This window comes from Mustela nivalis (assembly GCF_964662115.1).
Source record: "Mustela nivalis genome assembly, contig: HAP1_SCAFFOLD_2877, whole genome shotgun sequence".
In the NCBI taxonomy this organism is placed as follows: Eukaryota; Metazoa; Chordata; class Mammalia; order Carnivora; family Mustelidae; genus Mustela; species Mustela nivalis.
Genome location: NW_028133788.1, coordinates 812 through 19095, shown reverse-complemented (window position 1 = coordinate 19095; position 18284 = coordinate 812). Strand labels below are relative to the sequence as shown.

At 43.0% G+C, this 18284-nt stretch overlaps 1 protein-coding gene across 5 annotated transcripts; it reads right to left on the bottom strand.

The window, feature by feature from the left end:
- Positions 1 to 11108: 11108 nt before the first annotated feature.
- Positions 11109 to 18057, bottom strand: LOC309858608 (uncharacterized protein). Of its 5 annotated transcripts, none has more exons than XM_082751320.1 (9): positions 17184 to 18057; positions 16556 to 16790; positions 16161 to 16253; positions 16004 to 16070; positions 14432 to 15437; positions 12650 to 14319; positions 12463 to 12554; positions 12087 to 12146; positions 11109 to 11324 (listed from the first exon to the last, which is right to left on the bottom strand). In XM_082751320.1, exons 2-5 carry the CDS (start codon positions 16773 to 16775, stop codon positions 15428 to 15430), a joined length of 390 nt encoding a protein of 129 aa, XP_082607446.1. In that variant the 5' UTR covers positions 16776 to 16790; positions 17184 to 18057; the 3' UTR covers positions 11109 to 11324; positions 12087 to 12146; positions 12463 to 12554; positions 12650 to 14319; positions 14432 to 15427. The 5 variants fall into 5 exon arrangements, with proteins under 5 accessions (XP_082607446.1, XP_082607447.1, XP_082607445.1 ...); XM_082751321.1 differs by having other exon boundaries at positions 12463 to 13629; positions 13742 to 14319; XM_082751319.1 differs by having other exon boundaries at positions 12463 to 13804; positions 14135 to 14319.
- Between the last annotated feature and the right edge of the window lie 227 nt (positions 18058 to 18284).

Genomic DNA, 18284 nt, shown 5'->3' with positions numbered 1-18284 from the left:
AGGAAACTTCCCATATTTCAAATGAACTTCCGTTCTAATTCTATGTCCCTAGATCCCACAACACTTGGCCTTGAGAATGAACAATTCACAAGGCTGTGATGTCACTCAGGAATTTGACATAACCCATGACTGATATAGGAAAATGTTTCTCTGCAAGAACACTAGTTATGCGAAACACCCCTAAAGAATGGCATGCGTGGCCTCCTGATTTGGGAAAATGCTACATCCAGCTTCTCCCTTGTAACTTGGCAGTAGGTGGTAGTATGTTCAAGTCTCTAAGAAGTCCTGCAAAAAGCTTCCCCAATCTATTTCATCATGGAGCTTTTCATTTTCTTTTTTTTCATAACTTTGTTCTGCATAATTCCTATTGGCATCCCACAGCACTACTGTGGCCTGACTACCCCTTGGGCCAGGTTGCTCCAGTGAACCTTGGTTTGGGGTCAGGTCTCCAGGGTTTGAGGTCCACTTCTTTCCCCAAATAGCAAGGAGAACTTGGTACATCATTCATCATTCTCTTTTAATTTCCACATTTGTTACACAGCAATAATACTAGCCTGTAAGCCTCTAGTGAGATGGTTAATGTGAAAACATCCTGAATGATGTGTATTGAATCCCGAATACATAGTGTGTTATGAATGCAAGGACCCAGCCTTGGACAAACACTTCAAGATCTGTCTTTATCCGAGTCCCGACTTCTTTCTGCACTGCTCACGAGCCCATGGCTTTGGGCCCATGTCAAAATAGGGATAAACAGATACAGGTGCTTGATCTGAGCTGCTGTTGGGCTTCACGGCCGGGCTGTAAACATGGAGCTCTCCTCCCGTCAAGGGTTAACAGACATGAGCCAGCGTGAAATAACATATAGGAAAGTACTTTATAAACGATGAAGTGCCATACAGATTCATCAGTTTATGAGTGATACATTCCCCCTTACATTAGTCCTTTTTAAGATTTTGTTAAATGGTAAGATGCCTTTCAAATGCTACATTTTCAGGTCCAATAAACAGTTAGTTGAACATTTTGACACTTCGCATGGATGCAAGTGCAGGCACATTCTCATTCATTCATTTATTCTCACAGCAAGCGTATATTAAGGGGTGATCTCTATGTATCTATTTTACATACCTGGTTTTATCTCCCTCTAAATTTGAAATGGGTTATAAATACCCACAAGGTGCAATACAAGATAAATAACTGGGTGAACAGGGGGAAAAACCTTAATTAGGGACGGAAGAGATGAAACAGTCCAGAAGCTATTCCGTGCCAAATACAGATTCTGTGAGGTCCTGCCCTGCTCTTTTAGCCTTTAGGACACAAGCCTGATGTTGAGCTCTCGAGGCCAATACAAAGACTAAAACATACTCCACTACAGATGTCCTTCGAGAAAAGCTAGAAAGTGAGTGATGATTTGCTGTGTTCCGAGTTTTAACTGTTGACAACGCATTTAAATTTGTTCCCCAACTGCAGGCTAAACAAGATATTTGTGAAAGCTGAGTCTAGCCTACGGCTTTCAAGTTTGCAATCTCAAATGCATTCGCTGCGGGAGGGTGGCTTTCATTCAAGGAGAGGCAAGGAGGCTGGGGTCACTATAAAAGGGACACAGCACAGAATCTGGGGGATGGGCGTGCTATGGGCTGTGTCCCCCTCAAATTCACATGTGAGGCCCTGATTCCCAGGATGCCTGTTTTTGGAGAATGGGCTTTCAGGAGGTAATTCAGGTTAAATGAGGTCATAAGGTAGAGTCCTACTGCAATGGGCTTGGTGGCCTTTTAAGAAGAGGAAGGTCGCCATCCATGTGTAGGCGTCAAAGAAAGGCCATCTGAGGACACAAAGGGGAGGAGGCCGTCAACAAGCCAGGAGGAACATGAGTACCAGACTCCTGATCTAGGACTTCCAGCTTCCAGAACAGTGAGAGCATCTGTTTTGATTGTTCAAGCCAGCCAATCTAAGGCACTCTGTTTTGGCAGCCAGAGGCCACTAACGCGGCGAGCTCCAATTTCCTGACCCCTGCCACGGATAGGCTTCTGACCTCAGGACAGTCACACTAAGGACACGTTTACCTCTTCAGTCTTCTCCAGATAGGTTTTGGCAGGAAATGAAGAGAGGAAAAGGCTTAGGAGGAGTCTTCAGTTTGAAGGCTGGGATTCTGGATGAAGTGAACCAGGGCTGGTCAAGATGAGCAGCAACGAGCTCCTGGATTCTAGAAGACACAAAGCATGAAGTTAAGGCTCAGGTCCCTAACACATCTGCTGCTGAAGGTGTATTCTGCGGTTGGCATAAACTTTAAGAACCTTAGTTTTGGGGTAATAATAGCCTTTAAAGAGCCGTTTTCAGGCATGTCCTTCACATGGTTTCAAGTGAGCAATGGAGATTCTGTAAGTGATCTGTGAAAAGGTGTGATCTGAGAGAGAGATCTGCCAGACAGAAAAGCAACAGTAGTTCTGTAATTGCTGATGGGAAGGCTTAGGGCTTCAGCCTCCCTCCTATTTGGATCTCCCCAAGTGGGTATAAAGGAAAGTCCTTGGACCCTCTGACGGGGACTCTGTCTCTTTTTGTGAGTAGTGTCACCTGATTCTTAAGCAACTTGGAGCGCATAATACACTAGCAGCTCAGTTTGTGCTTTTGGGACCAAGTCCTTCAGAGAGCGGCGGAAGAGTTATTATCAGATGAGTTCCATTGAGGATACAATTAGCATTTGATAATGAATGACTATCAGTCCATGCAAAATAAAGATATCATTCAGGAGGCTTCTAACATATTTTCCCATTGTATGACTGGAGTTTTCATACTTAAATGAACTTACCCCAACTTACATTCCACAATCGACTCCTTCCTCTCTCCCCCCTTCACTTCTGGCTAGTCACGTGGCTTTTCAGATATACCTACAAATGCCACCAAACGTGTTCCTGATATGTAGGACACAGCATGTCATTGTATTTAAAATCAGGAACTCTGGAGGTAGGCTTGTGGGTTCAAAGCCCAGCGATGACAGTTACTCTGAGCAAGTGACTTAATACCTTTGTGGCTTAATTTCTTGATCTGCAAGATGGAGATGGCATTAATAGGGCTTACCTCACAAGGAGGCTGTGAAGATAAAATGAGTGAATACGTTAAACTTTTGGAACAATGCCCAGTGGATAAGCCTTTCGTGCTTATTAAATAAAATGCCTGTCTTGGTATGTGCCTTTCTTTCTGCTTAGATGCTCATCCTCCACTCTGTCAGCCCCCACCCTACTCCTATGGCTTTTTTTTTTTTTTTTAAAGCAGATTTATTGAGGCATAATTGACATGCACATATTGGAAGTTTTGACATATGTGTGCATTCATGAACACATCACTGTAATCAAGGTAATGAACAGATCCATCACCTCCTGGAGGTTTCTCATGCCCCTTATAATTCCTTTCTTCCCTCCTGCACTTCCTTCCCCTGCAACTTCTGGTCTGCTGTCTCTAAATATTCATTTGAATTATCTAGAGTTTTATAAAAATGTAATCATAACATAGAGCCTTTGGTGTCTGGCTTCTTTCACTTAGTGAAATGTTTTTGAGCTTCAGCTATGTTGTATTATGTATCAGTAGTTAGTTCTTCTTAATTGCTAAGCACTATTCCATTGAATGGATATCCCACAACTTATCAATTACCTGTTGATGGACACTGGGATTTTGTCTACTTTTAACAATTGCTTTTCTAGTGCCTGGAGCAGGATCTGACACAGAGTAAGGACTCAATAAATAATTTAAAACAAATAAACAAAAGAATGTCCTTCTGGTGTGCTTGAGCTTGCCCTTGAAGCTCCATCAAAATGAATATTATACAACCATGATACGCTATGGTTTCAAAGAATATTTGATCAAATGTAACAACGCAGATTGCTGATAAGATAGGAGGCAAGAAAGGCAAAGCCTCAGAGTGCATAAAAGCAGAGTATACATGGAGAAGGATTCCAGTAAGAAAGGATGAAGATGTCTTTGACTTTACATTTAATGCTTTCCTTACTTTCCAGATTTTTCACAACAAAGAGAGGAAATGTTTCTATTTTCAAAAGTATAATTATAAAGAATAATTTGCTTAAATGTTCCTTCCTCCATGAAGCCTTTGCCATCTCTCCCGGGAAGTATCAATTATTTCTTCTGTAAAGGCAACAAATCTCAATGCCCTGTAAGATTTTCTCACTCTTGCGTCTGTGGGTCGGCTTCAGGCTAGGGCTGACTGGGCTGCTCTTATTCTTGGCCTATGACCTTCTCATGGTGTTCCCTTGTCCTAGGACCTTCTCATGACATGGCCTTGTCCTGGAAGAAGTGAGTGCAAACACATGATGCCTCTCAGAGCTGAGGTTCGGAACTGGCCCAGTGTCCCCCCCCCCCCCCCGTTGACATTCCATGGCCAAAATGAGACACACCGCCAAGTTCGCATCAGTGGGGCTGAGAGTAGTTCTTCCCGTGAAGACGAGAAGGAATGGGAGACTAAGAACTTGCTGAACACTAATTTCCTCTGCCACGCAATAGGGGACAAAACACTGCTTTCGGGGTCTTTTGAACCTGGCTTTGGAAGTGGACTTGACTACTTAAGAGCCACGTGCTTCACCCCTTTTGTGAACTGGGGCTAATAAAATTGCCTGGAAGAGAGCGGTGGTGAGCTTTCAGTGTGGTGAGTGGGGGTGGCCACAGAGGTGCACTCGCCAGAGCTCCTTCTGGACAACCCATTGCGAGGAACCTGTTTCGCAACACTGGCTGCTGCCCTCTGGGTCCGCCATCCGCGTGCACTGAGGCCATGCTCCTCTTAGGCTGCAGGCCACCAGCAATGAAGCACAGCCAAGAAAATCTTCTGAGCCCATGGCTGGAGGATGGAGGACGCCTGTGAGAGGACACTTGGATTTGAAGATGGCCTATTAATCTGGAAACATTCCTGCCCGCGCCGCAATGCCCCCAGAGGCTCTTCCTCCTCCATCCCCCTCCTCCTCTTCTGTGCACCAGACCCACATTGCTGTGGGGGGCCCCTGCCTGCTTCGGATTCCTCCCCTTTGTCCTGCACAGGGACTCCCCCCCAGGTTGGCTCCTGCACACGCACATTCACTCATTTCGTCTTGCCCTTTGCTTCTTGGTGGCTCCAGACTGAGACGCTATCCAGCGCCCAAGGACAAGTAGGAAGTCAAGACATTTTGTTTCTCAGTGACTGTTTCTTCCGCTTACTGTCAAGATCTCTTCTACAACCACGCTCACCTACTTCAGAGAGTTGTGTTTTAACTGTGGGAAAACACGTAGGACGGAAAATCTGCAATTTTAACCATTTTTCAGTGTAAATTCAGGAACACCAACTACCTTCATGAAGTTGCACAACCATCCCTGTCAGCAGTTTCTAAACCCTTTCCATCACCCCAGAGACGCAAACCATGAAGCGCTAAAACACCCACATCCCCTCCCCCAGTCCCTGGAGACCTCTCCTCTACTTCGAGTCTCAGAGAGCTGCTTTTATGACCTATCCCCCCACTTAACTGAGCTTGGAGAGAGGAATTTAAGCCTACAACAAGTGTTTGTATTGTACATGGCTTACTGAATCTTGACTTCAGTGGAATGAGAAATATAAACAGGCATGGTTCCCACAGCTCTCTTCACTTGAACATGATTTTGGTTGACGTTAGCAGCTCTCAAAGTCTTTGCTTCATAGAAAACTTGGAAACAGGAAAGGGAGGATGTGATGCTCGTTACAGTTGGAAGTTCTAGGTCTCATCTTTACCCCTTGCGTCCTCCTCCTCCCCTCACCTGCATTTTCTAGAAACTCTGACACCCAGCTGTTTAAGCAGAACAGTCAACATAGTCAAGCAAATAGTTAAATAGTCAAAGTAGTTCAACAGATAATTCTTGGACAAAGACGTAGAAGAAGACAAAGCCTCCTCTTCCTTTCAGCATGGAAAAGATTGCACGATATGCTGTAGAGGTTTCTTCCAGAAGGGTCTTTCTTTGACCTGGCATTTGACCTTGTTTCTGCTTAAATGAAATAAACTGGCTGATACCTTTGAGTAGAAATGTGCATAGGCCCTCCAACTAAAAGGACCCTGGATCACTTCAGAGTAAAAGCACAACGGTTACCTTCCGAGAAAATCAACAGCGCAGCAGCTAGAACACGTTCAAATTTAGACTCTGCACCGATGGGTTCCCAGGCCTGATGAAGGGATCGGGGAGCAAGCAGTGGGAAGGACCGCCATGGAGAGCCAGCCTGGAGTCGGGGGCATTGAGGTCAATCACTACCTCCAACTGGCTGGGGGGGATTTGTAGTTACCTTTCTGACAAGGTAACGATGCAGAGCAGAGTTCCTCAACCTGAGCACTATTGGTATTTGGGGCTGGGCCTTTGTTGGTGATGGGAGCTGTCAGGTGCATTGTAGGATGTTTCAGGCAGCAGCCCAGACTGCCATTGTCTAGCTGTCAGTGTCCCTCCATTTGCCCCTCAAGTGAGGACAACCACAAGTGTCCTGTAGACGCTGTCAAAGGTCCCAGGGGGCTGGGCGATGGGACAAAACCACACCTGGCAGAGCGTAACTTAGATTAAAATGGCCATGAATGAATCTTACCATTGCATTCTGCCTGTGTTTCTGCATTATGAAGGTGGACATACTGTTTTTCCAGGTGTTTCTTAAAGCTTTTCTGTTTGGGGTTCTGTGCCAGAATGAGGAAACGGAAGGCATGCTCTTGAGGGTCTCTTATTCTATCATATCCTTCCTTCTTACTCACACCTGCTTGGGCTTTTTTTCTTTCTTTCTTTCCTTCCTCTTCTTACTGAGAAATAACTATTGTTTTAAAGAATTGATTGAGGCTTGGCGGTTTACTCTATTTTCCTACTGCCCTAACTCAATAAATAGATACTTTTCCAAAACAAGTAACAAAAAATACTTTTTGACAGGTGGTTTATACTGGCTGGACATCATTGAAAAGAGCACTTCAAGGGGTTTCATTTGATGAAGCATCACAAGAAACACTTCCTTTTTGGAGCTTCACAAAAGTTCTAAAGGGGTATTAAATCCTCTTTCAGGCAAAGGGCTGTTACGTGGAAGCCCCCAGGCCTTCTGTGTCCTTGAGGACTCTCTGTGGCTTGAGGGAATAGCAGTAACTCTCTCCATAAGCATTCTCTAGGCCCAAGCCCACCAGGGAGCTAAAGTGTAATTAATGTTTGTAAAACATTTTTTGAGATGGAAAACACTATTAAGTCAAACCACTGCTACGAAAAGTGTTATTTTCAAAACCTCACCGACACGCTAGCATCTGTCTTAACTAGTCCTGAGGGAGACCATAAAGGCTAGAAGTACCAAGGGGTGACAGAGATGGGGGTCCTAACAGGACTCCTGGCGCCAGGCAAGGAGGTGCTTGAGATAATGATATCTTCCTCGCTGGCACGCTGACTACAGTCCTGCTCTCCAGAGCAATCTTGAGCAACTAATTATTTATGTGAGTGAATAATGGACATGCTTCTCTTTGTTTTATACCTCGGATGTTGCTGAAACAAATCAACAGTTTCCAACCCAGGGTGCAAATCAGGAGTCAGCTGGTGACAGTGAGTCTGCTAAAAGATTCAAACAGTAAGGAACACGGTCGGAGGCTATAAGGGACCCAGGGATGTCCCAAACACGGGGCCACAAGGCTCAGGAAGTCTTGGTGACATCCCCTCAAGGCATGGCCCTCTTCCCAGTCAGAGGTGGAAAGGCAGGGAGTGGGCATCCGTTTTACTGCCATGGACGGTGGCAGAGATTCCAAGTATCTCAGGGGCTTGGGATTCATGGAACCCAAAGGCAAAGCAAAGCTGAAGATGTATCCCTTCCTCCGAGTTAACCTGGTTTGGGTGGCAGAATGACCTAGAACCTGGCCCCTGCTTCAGCTTCTGCAGCCTGGCGCACTCGTGTTGCATGCCATCTGCCATCTGTGTGGCCAGGTACTGGGCCTTGGGACACTGAGCACAGCAGGATGGAGATACGCCTCTGAGCTGGATCATGCTAAAATGCCTCAGGAGGAATGTGGAAGCTGCTGGAACACCTAACAAGGACCTCTACCAGATTGTGGCATCTTGCCCCTCCCTCCCTGTCCAAACCAGTTCCAACCACAGGAGTAAGTGTGTCCTAGGTGGCCACTCCCTGGGGGCTGGAGACATGTCCGACTACTTTCAAACTGTGAGATCCTTAACAGATGGCATGCATGATGAGAGGGGTACTTGAATAAACTTGTAAAAATTGGTATTTGTTTACAATTCTGTTCTCACGTGCTAAAAGTAAACACTTGGATGTATTTTATCCTTTAATACTTTGCGGGGAGAGAGTTGCGGACACATTCCGTGCAGTCCGACCATCGACCTTTCATTCCGGTGCCGGTAATAAGTGGGAGCCAATGGACTGTAAATTGGAGAGTCCTTCACCAGATACCAGTTTGCGGTCCTGTGGAATTGCATAAATTGGGCAAAGACACACAAATCGGGTCACTTTGTTTTCTTCCAAAGAGCACCCACTGCATTTCAAATACAAGCCAAGCCCCTCCCCACGCTGTACAAGGCCTTGCACAGTCTAGCCCGTGCACACCCTTGGGCTGCTCCCCCTCTCACGCACAGCCCCCCATCCACATTGCCTCTTTCCGTCCGCTCCACATGTCTGCTGGCATTTGCTACTCCTGGAGGCCCACACCCCTCCCATCTTCCCAACTGGTTCTTTCTTTTTAGCTCTCTTCAGAGAGGACTGCCCTGACCACTCAAAAAGACCCGTTCCCCAAATAGTATCACCTTACCTTGTTTTTCTAGCACCTACTACTCTGATTAAAGTTCGTGTTCACTTGTATATTATTATATCCAGGGTGTCCATTTAATGTATTGTCCAAACTGAGCCACCCTTGAGCGTAAGAGCTATTAATAATTATGCTGGGACAACGAAATGCTGAACTAACAGGGCCTCCAGATGTATGAATCACTGGAATTGTCACATACCAGGAAATAGAATCTTCCTTAGGGCATGGATGTTGTCTGGCTTCTTCACTGTTGATCACAGTGATTCACAGTGCCCCTACCACTGGTGTTGACTGAAGGACTTCTATGTGCATGGATTTACATGCTTAATTTTGCCTGGTCATTTTTGTAATTTTCTAGATACTAAAATATGTGCATATATATTTACAATTTTAAGAGAAAGAAATCTTCCCCAAATTATATCAACCGTATGGTAACTATGTTAGATGTACTAATATGGATGTTGACTGATAAACACATAATTTTCCTTGGTTCTGTATGTGTTTTAATGGCGGTATAATGGTTGAGTTTTTCCTTCTTCAACCTCTTATCTGTGACAATACGGTCTGTAAAATTTTCAAACTAAAAGAAAAAAAAAAATGGGAAGACAGAAGAATGTTTCCTTAAACAGCACATTGGATCCTGAGCTGGATCTCCAGCTTTTTTTGGCTTTACCTGTTTTATGAATTCCAAGCTCCTGAAACACATCTGTCCTGAACCACGGGGGCCCGCCGCAATCCAGGCCAGTAAAATGGCGGTCCACTCCTTGCCCGTCTACCTGCTTGCTTACTTCCAGTCACCGTTAAGTGGACCACTGCATTGGATGGCAGAACCTCAGTCACACTCACATTCTTGCCTTCAGGAACTAGAAGAAAAAGTGTTGGTTGGATGGGCTGATCCACAATCATCCAGACTCTCCAGAAGCATTCATTTACTTAAAAAAATACTGAGTGCCTGCTATAGACATGGCCCGGGGTGAAGGCATCTTGTCAAGTTTGTTCATCCTCATTTAATTTTCTTTCTCCATCACTTTCATCATCTACTGTTGCAGATTAAACCCTTTACTTCTCTTTTCCTATGGAATTATACCTACTGGGCCTTGCTCTGACATTATGTCCGATGGTGTTGAAATGCAGAGAACAGTGGCTGTAAATGGGCCCCAGAACGAGGATATCAGAGGACAGAAGTTCACGGGGATCGCACTTGGCTGACCTGAAATTCAGACTTGGTTGCTTCCCTTCATAGGAGGCATTTGTGGCTAGGGATTTGGGACAGAGACCCGGGGCCAAAGAGAGTTTTATACTGAATATATGAACAAAAAAATCTAAGTGTATGTTGAATAATCTGGCCAATTGGAAGTGCATTTCCTGAGCTATATTGATTTGAACAAGCACTTGCATTACTGATTTTTTTTTTTTAAGATTTTTATTTATCTGACAGACAAAGATCACAAGTAGGCAGAGAGGCAGGCAGAGAGAGAGGGGGAAGCAGGCTCCCCGCTGAGCAGAGAGCCCGATGCGGGGCTTGATCCCAGGACCCTGGGATCATGACCTGAGCCGAAGGCAGAGGCTTAACCCACTGAGCCATCCAGGCACCCCATGCCCTACTGATTTTTAATTGATCTCGGGTTTTCAAATTGAGAAAACAGGATACTGGAAAGGGCACATCACAACTAGACAGCTGTGTGACCTTGATGAACCTCTCTGTACTCAGGGCTCTCTCACTCATGGTGGCGTTGGGCTAAATGATCATTAAATTCTTTTTTTTTTTAAGATTTTATTTATTTGACAGACAGAGATCACAAGTAGGCAGAGAGGCAGGCAGAGAGAGAGGAGGAAGCAGGCTTCCTGCTGAGCAGAGAGCCCGATGTGGGGCTCGATCCCAGGACCCTGGGATCATGACCTGAGCCGAAGGCAGAGGCTTTAACCCACTGAGCCACCCAGGCGCCCCTGATCATTAAATTCTTATCCAGCTCTCATTTCCTATGTGTCAAAGATAGAAGCTAAATAAATTAATAATTGAATATTTAGATAAGAGATATTCAAGTTCCCCATTAATCTCTATCATGTTTCATGTATTTTCCTAACATATTATCTACTGCCTAATCATATCAGGAGGGGGAGAGTACAGATGTTTTTTGCCCATAGTATGTACACCCGTATTCTTCTTCCTTGGTTCCCCCAACCCTTTAATTAAGAATTGGGTTTTTAGGCCAGTTTTCTTTAGAAATAACCACATTTCATATGAAGTCTGTCGTTATTGATGGCTCCAGGATATTAACACATTTCATAAATGTGGGCACAAGATTCCTGGTGCAAATGTCATTAGGGATAAATTAAATGGATATAAGAAAATATGATCATGAATAATATTTAATAGTCATTGAACATTAAAATTCTTTTAACAAATTATATAGGTAATCAAAAAGAAACATTCTATTTCTTTCATTTCCATAGGCAACAATGTTGATAGAGATGCCATCGTCTCTTCACTGGATATGTGCAGAATCCTACTACGGTCATTAGTGTTGTTAGGGACACCATCATCTCTTCTCAGAATATCTAAAACACCTGAAGAGAAATATTATGTTGTAGATATATGACATCTTACCTGGATACCTGCAGAATCTCAGGGTAATGAATATGGTTAAGGACACACCACTCTTTGTCTAGACTAAAATATTCCAAGGCCACTAGCAGGGTAAGGGATAGATTAGCTCTTACCTAGATACATGTAAAACTCCAAAGTCAGCCCTATAGTTACAGACATAGTCATCATCTGCCTGCGTATGGGTAAAAGCCCCTCGGTCACAAATATATTCAGACAAATACCATCTCCGATCTGAGTATCTAGCAAGGTGCAGGATCAAGATTGTGGTAGGGACACGTCATCCCTTGTTTAGGTAACTGCAAAATCCCACAGTTATTCTCCTGATTAGGGACACCAACAACTCTTACCTGGACATCTACAAATTTCCAAGAAAAACACCTTAGTTACAGATACCATCATAGTGTGACAGGATATCTGCAAAATTTCCCTGATCACTGCCTACAACTTACAAATACTTGCAAATAAACATGGTCACTAGGTTGGCTTCAGAAAACCAACACAGTCTACCTGGATATGTGCAAAGTCTCATGAGCTCTAACTCTGGTATAAACACCATTATCTTGTACTTAGTGCAAACAAAATTTTGCCTTCAATACCACACAGAGGTTCTCAACAATCTCTTAACTGGAGAACAGTGTTTAATGATAGTGCCCAAAGCTGGACACCTGAAAATCGAATGAGCACTGCACACCTAAAAGGAACCGTAAAATGTATCCAGATACCTGCAAAAATCCAGCGAGAAGACCTTGAATAAAGACACTTTTCTCCTCCTGAGTGGGTACCTGCAAAAACACAAATCAAGAGATGATGGTTCAAATAACAATAGTATTCATTCATTTCATTTTATTTCCTTACTAGCACAAGTTCAATTTATTCATTCACATCGAGTACATTTTTCTCATTTTATGAATTTCGAGCAAGACTTTTTTTCCACAGGCAACTATTAGAAACTAAAAATATTATTATATGACTTGAGTAGGTCATTTTTCCCTAGGATTGTTTTTGAATCCTTATAATATTTTAAAATTTTAATTCCAGTAAACATACAGTGTTATACTAGTTTCAGGTATACAATATGGCAATTCAACAATTTCATACATCACCCGGTGCTCATCACGACCATAGTATTTAATCTGGGATTTTCCTGGTATATTTTCTTGAAGGCCTTCCATCATCTTTTGAGTGTATTTCTATAAAATTTCATGGTAAAAACTGCGTTAGGAATACATGTATTATCTGAACATCTGAAAAATCCCATCAAATTCATGAGGTCTATCAAATCTACCTAGAAACTTGCGGAAGTACAAGGTCAACCCCCCAGTTAGAGACACAACACTGTCTTGACAAGATAACTGTAAGAAGCCAGCTCAAGAATGAGGATATGAGCAAAATGCTAACTTACCTGGACACTTATGTAATCTCTGATTATCACTGATGTTATACAAACATTATATCTAAACTTTACAATAAGGGCTAATGCTTACTAGCATCGATTGACAATAGCATTTCTTACCTGAATACCTGCAAAAAAACCCAGCAATACAAGGTTAGGAATACCATCCATACTTACTCAGCTATCCAAATATTAGATGGTCTAGAGCATGGAAAAGGCTATCATCATCACTTACCTGGATTCAAACAAAATCCCTTTAACGATCATTATGAGGATCACCATGGTATCTTACCAGTAACCTGAAGAACACATTTCGGTAGATGTGCTATGACACACCTTTATTACCTGGACCCTGATAATAACCTTGTCACCAGCGTCACTGCAGGACTCTCTGAATTTTTTTTTTTTTAAGATTTTATTTATTTGTCAGAGAGAGAGCACGTGCACGAGCACAAGCAGAGGGAGTGGCAGGCAGAAGGAGAAGCAGGCTCCCCATTGAGCAAGGAGCCGATGTGGGGCTCGATCCCAGGACCCTGGGATCATGACCTGAAGGCAAAAGTAGACGCTTAAATGACTCAACCATCCAGGCATCCCATGACTCATTAAATCTACCTAGAATCACAGACAGGCCTACCTCACTGTCAGAAATGCCATCACCTCTTGAATGTTCACCTGTGAGAAAGCAAACACACACACACACACACAAAAACAACAAAAATAAACCAAAACCACACTACTAGCAGTAATTACATAGATATTTGCAAACTGCTCAATACTCACATGGTTAAACAACTTTTTTTTCTAAAATATAAAGCAGTAGGATAACACGGTTTCTACAACTGGTCAAACATGATCATTTCTTACCTGAAAACCTAGCAAAAAGAAAAATAAAAGCCCATGGTCAAACAAGAATGAACATCACTTATGTCAGTATGTGACGACTGGCTGGTCTGTGATGTGATGAAGGTGTGTACCATCTCTTACCTGGATACCAGAACTGTCACCTGTTAATAACCATTAGGTTCATCATGAGCTTAGCACATGAACCTGAAAAACACATGATATATGTATAAAAGAATACAACTTGTTCTACCAGGAATTCTCCTAAAAGTCTTTATCATTTTCATCATTGAAAAACATTAACTATACCAGAATCTTTGTATACTCCAAGGTCAAGATCACAGTCAGGTGAGACAACATTTCCTAACAGGACACTGACAAAATTCCCATGGTCACTACTGTGGTAGGAAACACCATCTTAATTGCCTAGCTATGATACTACTCTAACACTCAGAGATAAACAAAAATTGTCTTTAAAACATAGAAAATGAAAATACATGGTTTCTATATGGGCAAGGGATCTATACCATTTCTTACCTGAATGCCCCTGAAGAAATCATGGTATCAATGTTCGGGCCACTGCCAATACTTACCAAATTCTCTGGAGATTGGATGGCCTTTCCCGTGGTGTAGGCCCACAGCTTCCCTTACCTGCATACCAGCAACATCCCTGCCCCCATTAATGACCCGTATTAGGTTCACTATGATCTCTTGACAGGAATCTGAAAAAAATGTTATAAAACATGTTTAAGGACACAACTTTTTCTACCAGGACACCTGCAAATAACCTGGGTCACTTCATCATTATGACACATACCAACTCTGGATACTTACAGTACTCCCAGGTCAACACCAATGTCAGAAAACCATCATTTCTTGACTGCACACCTGTAAAAAATCATATGGGTAGTACTGTGGCAGGGAAAACCATGACAAATACCTACATAGCTATGATCTCTTAACATATATGGTATTAAACATAAATTTTATCTAAAATGTAAAGAGTAAAAATGTATAGTCTCTAGAATTGGTAAGGGTTTTCATTTCTTACCTGAATCCCTGCAACAAAATCATGATAATAAGAAGTGTCAGCACACGTTACCAACTTACCTAAACATTTGTGGTTTCAGTCTAGTGTATCACTTACCTCGATACGAGCAATGTCCCCCAGCCCCAGTCATGGCTATGGCTAGGCTCAGGGGATCTCTCCACATGTGCTGGAAAACGTGTTGTGGTTTATGTGTTTGGTACACATCTCGTTCTTCTCCCTGTGCACTTGCAAATCCCCTTGTCACCTGTACCATTTGGGAACCCATGAACATTACCTGGACACTCCCAGAACACTGAGGTTAAACTCCAGTAAGGTTTACCTTCCTCTCTTGGAGGCACACCTGCAAATATCCCACAGTAATAATGCAGTTACAACAATATAATAAAGAACCTGGATGTTTACCATTTGTCTGCCACTGTGAGTGAGAAATACACTTTATCACCGTACAAGAGAACAATAAAAACTCCTACTTGGCTAGTACTAGGAGGGTCCAATTAATGGAACTTGTACTTGCCCCAAATGGGGGAAGTAGGAGTCTGGAGCAAGGACGTCTATAATGAGTTCATACTACAGCACGCATATACGGTGTACTGTCAAGGCCCGAGAGGGATATCTGCAAAAATGTATGCTAACCCAGGTGTTAGAGCCACTGTAATCACTCACCTCTGTGTATGAAGATCATGTGACCTGTGCCATGGTGTAGACCCACGTCATCACGTACTCCAGCATCTGACATGAGCACGACATTAACTACCAGCGACAGGCTCATAGTGAGGTCTTCACATGAACCTGGGAAAAAATAGTGGAAAATGTGCTTGGTCCACGGCTCATTCTAGTGGGACACCAGCAAATTCCTCAGTCAACTGTATCATCTGCAGTTCATCAGTGTTACCTGGATACCTGCAGGACACTGACGTTTTATCCTAACGAGAGATACCTTCCTCTCCTGAAGGGCTACCTGCAAAACTGCCCCGGGCAGTCACGTGGTGAGGGAAAGTATGAGGAATGAGCAGGTCTCTGCCTTCCACCCCCCCGGGCTGTAGGAAACATACAATCTCGGAACAAGAAACCAGTAAAGTCTCATACTTACTAGCACTAGTTGGGTCAATTTCTGAGCTGCAAAGATGTCAAAATCACAGTTACCATAGTGTTGAAAGCCACATTCACATATGAAAATCAAACAGCTCTCTAAGGCGGTAATGCCGCATGTTCTCATACCTGTGTACTAGGAAAGGCCTTCACGGGGACAATTGCGAAACCACTAGGTGACATGGTGTCTTGGAAACCACACTCAATCACTCAGATATCTGAAGATCAGATGGTTGTATTGAGCTAAGACCCACTTTTTCACTTACTTGGTTACCGGTAAGGTCCTGTTAAGGACCATTGTCAGGTTCACTGTGATCTCATGACTGCTGGAACCTGAGGACATGATGGACAAGTGTGTTGAAGGACAAAACATGTTTTATATACAAAAATTAAAAAAAAAATCCTGCAAATAATCTTGATCACCTCCATTGCTGCAGGAACCACCAAGACTCCTGGGATCCTCGCAGAGGTTAAAGGTAAACACCAGAGTTAGAGAAACCGTCGTCTCTCTCCTGACTACCTAGAGAAATCTCATTGTAAGTACCATGGTGTGGAACAGAGGAGTAAGTTACTGGGACACCCACCTATCCCTCAGTTGCTACTAGGGTTAAATATACAGTATATCTAAACTCTAAAATAATAAAGACTTATTGGTTATGTTGGGCAAGACTTATGATGTTGGGAAAACATAACTGAGTAATCACAAAAGAAAAAAAAACAAACCCACCATGGTAACACAAATGTTAAGAACCCCACTGACTCTAAGATCTGAAGATCAGGTGATCTGTAGGGAGCTTGGGGCACAGAGCAGCGCTTACCTGATTCAAGCAATGTCCCTTTAATGATCATTAGGAGGTTCACTGTGATCTCTTGACAGGAACCTGGAAAACACTTTGTGGCAAATACATCTACAGTCACACTTTCTACAGCTGGACCCCCAAAAAAACCTTGTTCACTGCCATAACCGCAGAACTCATCAGCTCTCCCTGGAACCTTGAAGTACCCTAAGATCGGTGCCATTGTTAGAGACGTCATCATCTCTTGACTGCTCTCCTGAAAAATACCAAGGTTATTCCTGTAACTCACAGCTCAGTCGTAATTATGTGGATATCTGTAAATTGCTCAACAATCACATGGTCAAACATAATTTTCTCTAACATGTAAAACAGTAGGATAATATGGTCGTTAGAATTTATAAGGTTTCTATGATTTCTTACCTGACTACGTGCAAAAGAGTCATGATAATAAGAAACGTGAGAAACACATCACCTATGTAAACATCTGATTATTAAATATGATTTAATATCAATTAATATCTGACTATTAAACACAGATATTAAATATCTGTATGTCCAAGCATCACCCACCTCCGTACAACAATGTCCAATGTTAACTACCATTGATAGGTTTACCATTAATGTGTTGATGTGAACTTGAAAAACATACCGTAATAAATGTCTTATTTCACTTCCACACCTTCAAAGTCCCTTGTCACTTGTATCATTTTGGGATCCATCCACAGTACCTGGATACTTGCTTGCAGAACGCCAAGGTCAAACCGTAAGAGGAGACACCTTCCTCTCTTGGAAGGGTGCCTGCAACAACCCCTTTGTCAGTAACACCGTAAAGGACGATATAATAAGTTACATGAAAATCTGCATAACCATCTTTCATTAGTATTAATATGTGTTATTTAATGAAGAATAGACAAATCTCACTCTTACTAGTATTACTAGGGACAAGTTAATTTCTTAACTATATGATGACAAAAACTAGGTGAATGTGTCTCAGAAACATTCATTTTGTAGATCCTAAGATTGAGAATGTCTCTAATGAGGGACTGACACGACTTCTCCTACCCATACACTAGAGGCAAAGGCCTTAACAGGATGCCTGCAAAAAACATGGTAACACTGTGTTGAGAGACCCCATCCTCATTTCCCTAGATAGGTGAAGATCAAATGATCTGTACTTACATACCTGCTTACTATCGAGGTCCAACGCACAACTGGAACCTTTCAAAAACAAGTGTTTAGGGGCTAAATGACAGTTTGTTCAACTTGAATCAAAAACGAAACAAAAAAAGGTTCCAGCCAATCATGTTATAGTCACATCATTAAGTGAATCACCAACACTACCCAGTTCTTTCAGAACTTCAACATCAACATCAGTGTTAGAGATGGACCATCTTCAAGCACCTGTAGAAGTCTCCTGGTCAAAAGCACGGTGTGGAACAGGAGGATGACTTAGTGCACACCTTCATGTCCTTTGGTCATCGCTCAGGTTAAGCACACGTGATAGGTGAACTCTCAAAAACATTAGGGCTGGGGCACCTGGGTGGCTCAGTGGGTTAAGCCGCTGCCTTCGGCTCAGGTCATGATCTCAGGGTCCTGGGATCGAGTCCCGCATCGGGCTCTCTGCTCAGCGGGGAGTCTGCTTCCCTCTCTCTCTCTCTGCCTGCCTCTTTGCCTACTTGTGATCTCTCTCTGTCAAATAAATAAATATAATCTTTAAAAAAAAAACAAAAAACAAAACCACATTAGGGCT

Bases quoted from the DNA above. Each gene is read 5' to 3' on its own strand.
- LOC309858608 (XM_082751322.1), bottom strand. From the start codon at position 16,775: ATGATGACGTCTCTAACAATGGCACCGATCTTAGGGTACTTCAAGGTT. The intron at 16,254-16,555 runs GTAAGCGCTGCT...TTCTCTAGGTAG, and splicing joins AGGGACATTGCTTGAATCAG to TCAGGAGAGAGACGACGGTT. The intron at 16,071-16,160 runs GTGATCAAGATT...TCATGTCCTCAG, and splicing joins TGGTTCCTGCAGCAATGGAG to GTTCCAGCAGTCATGAGATC.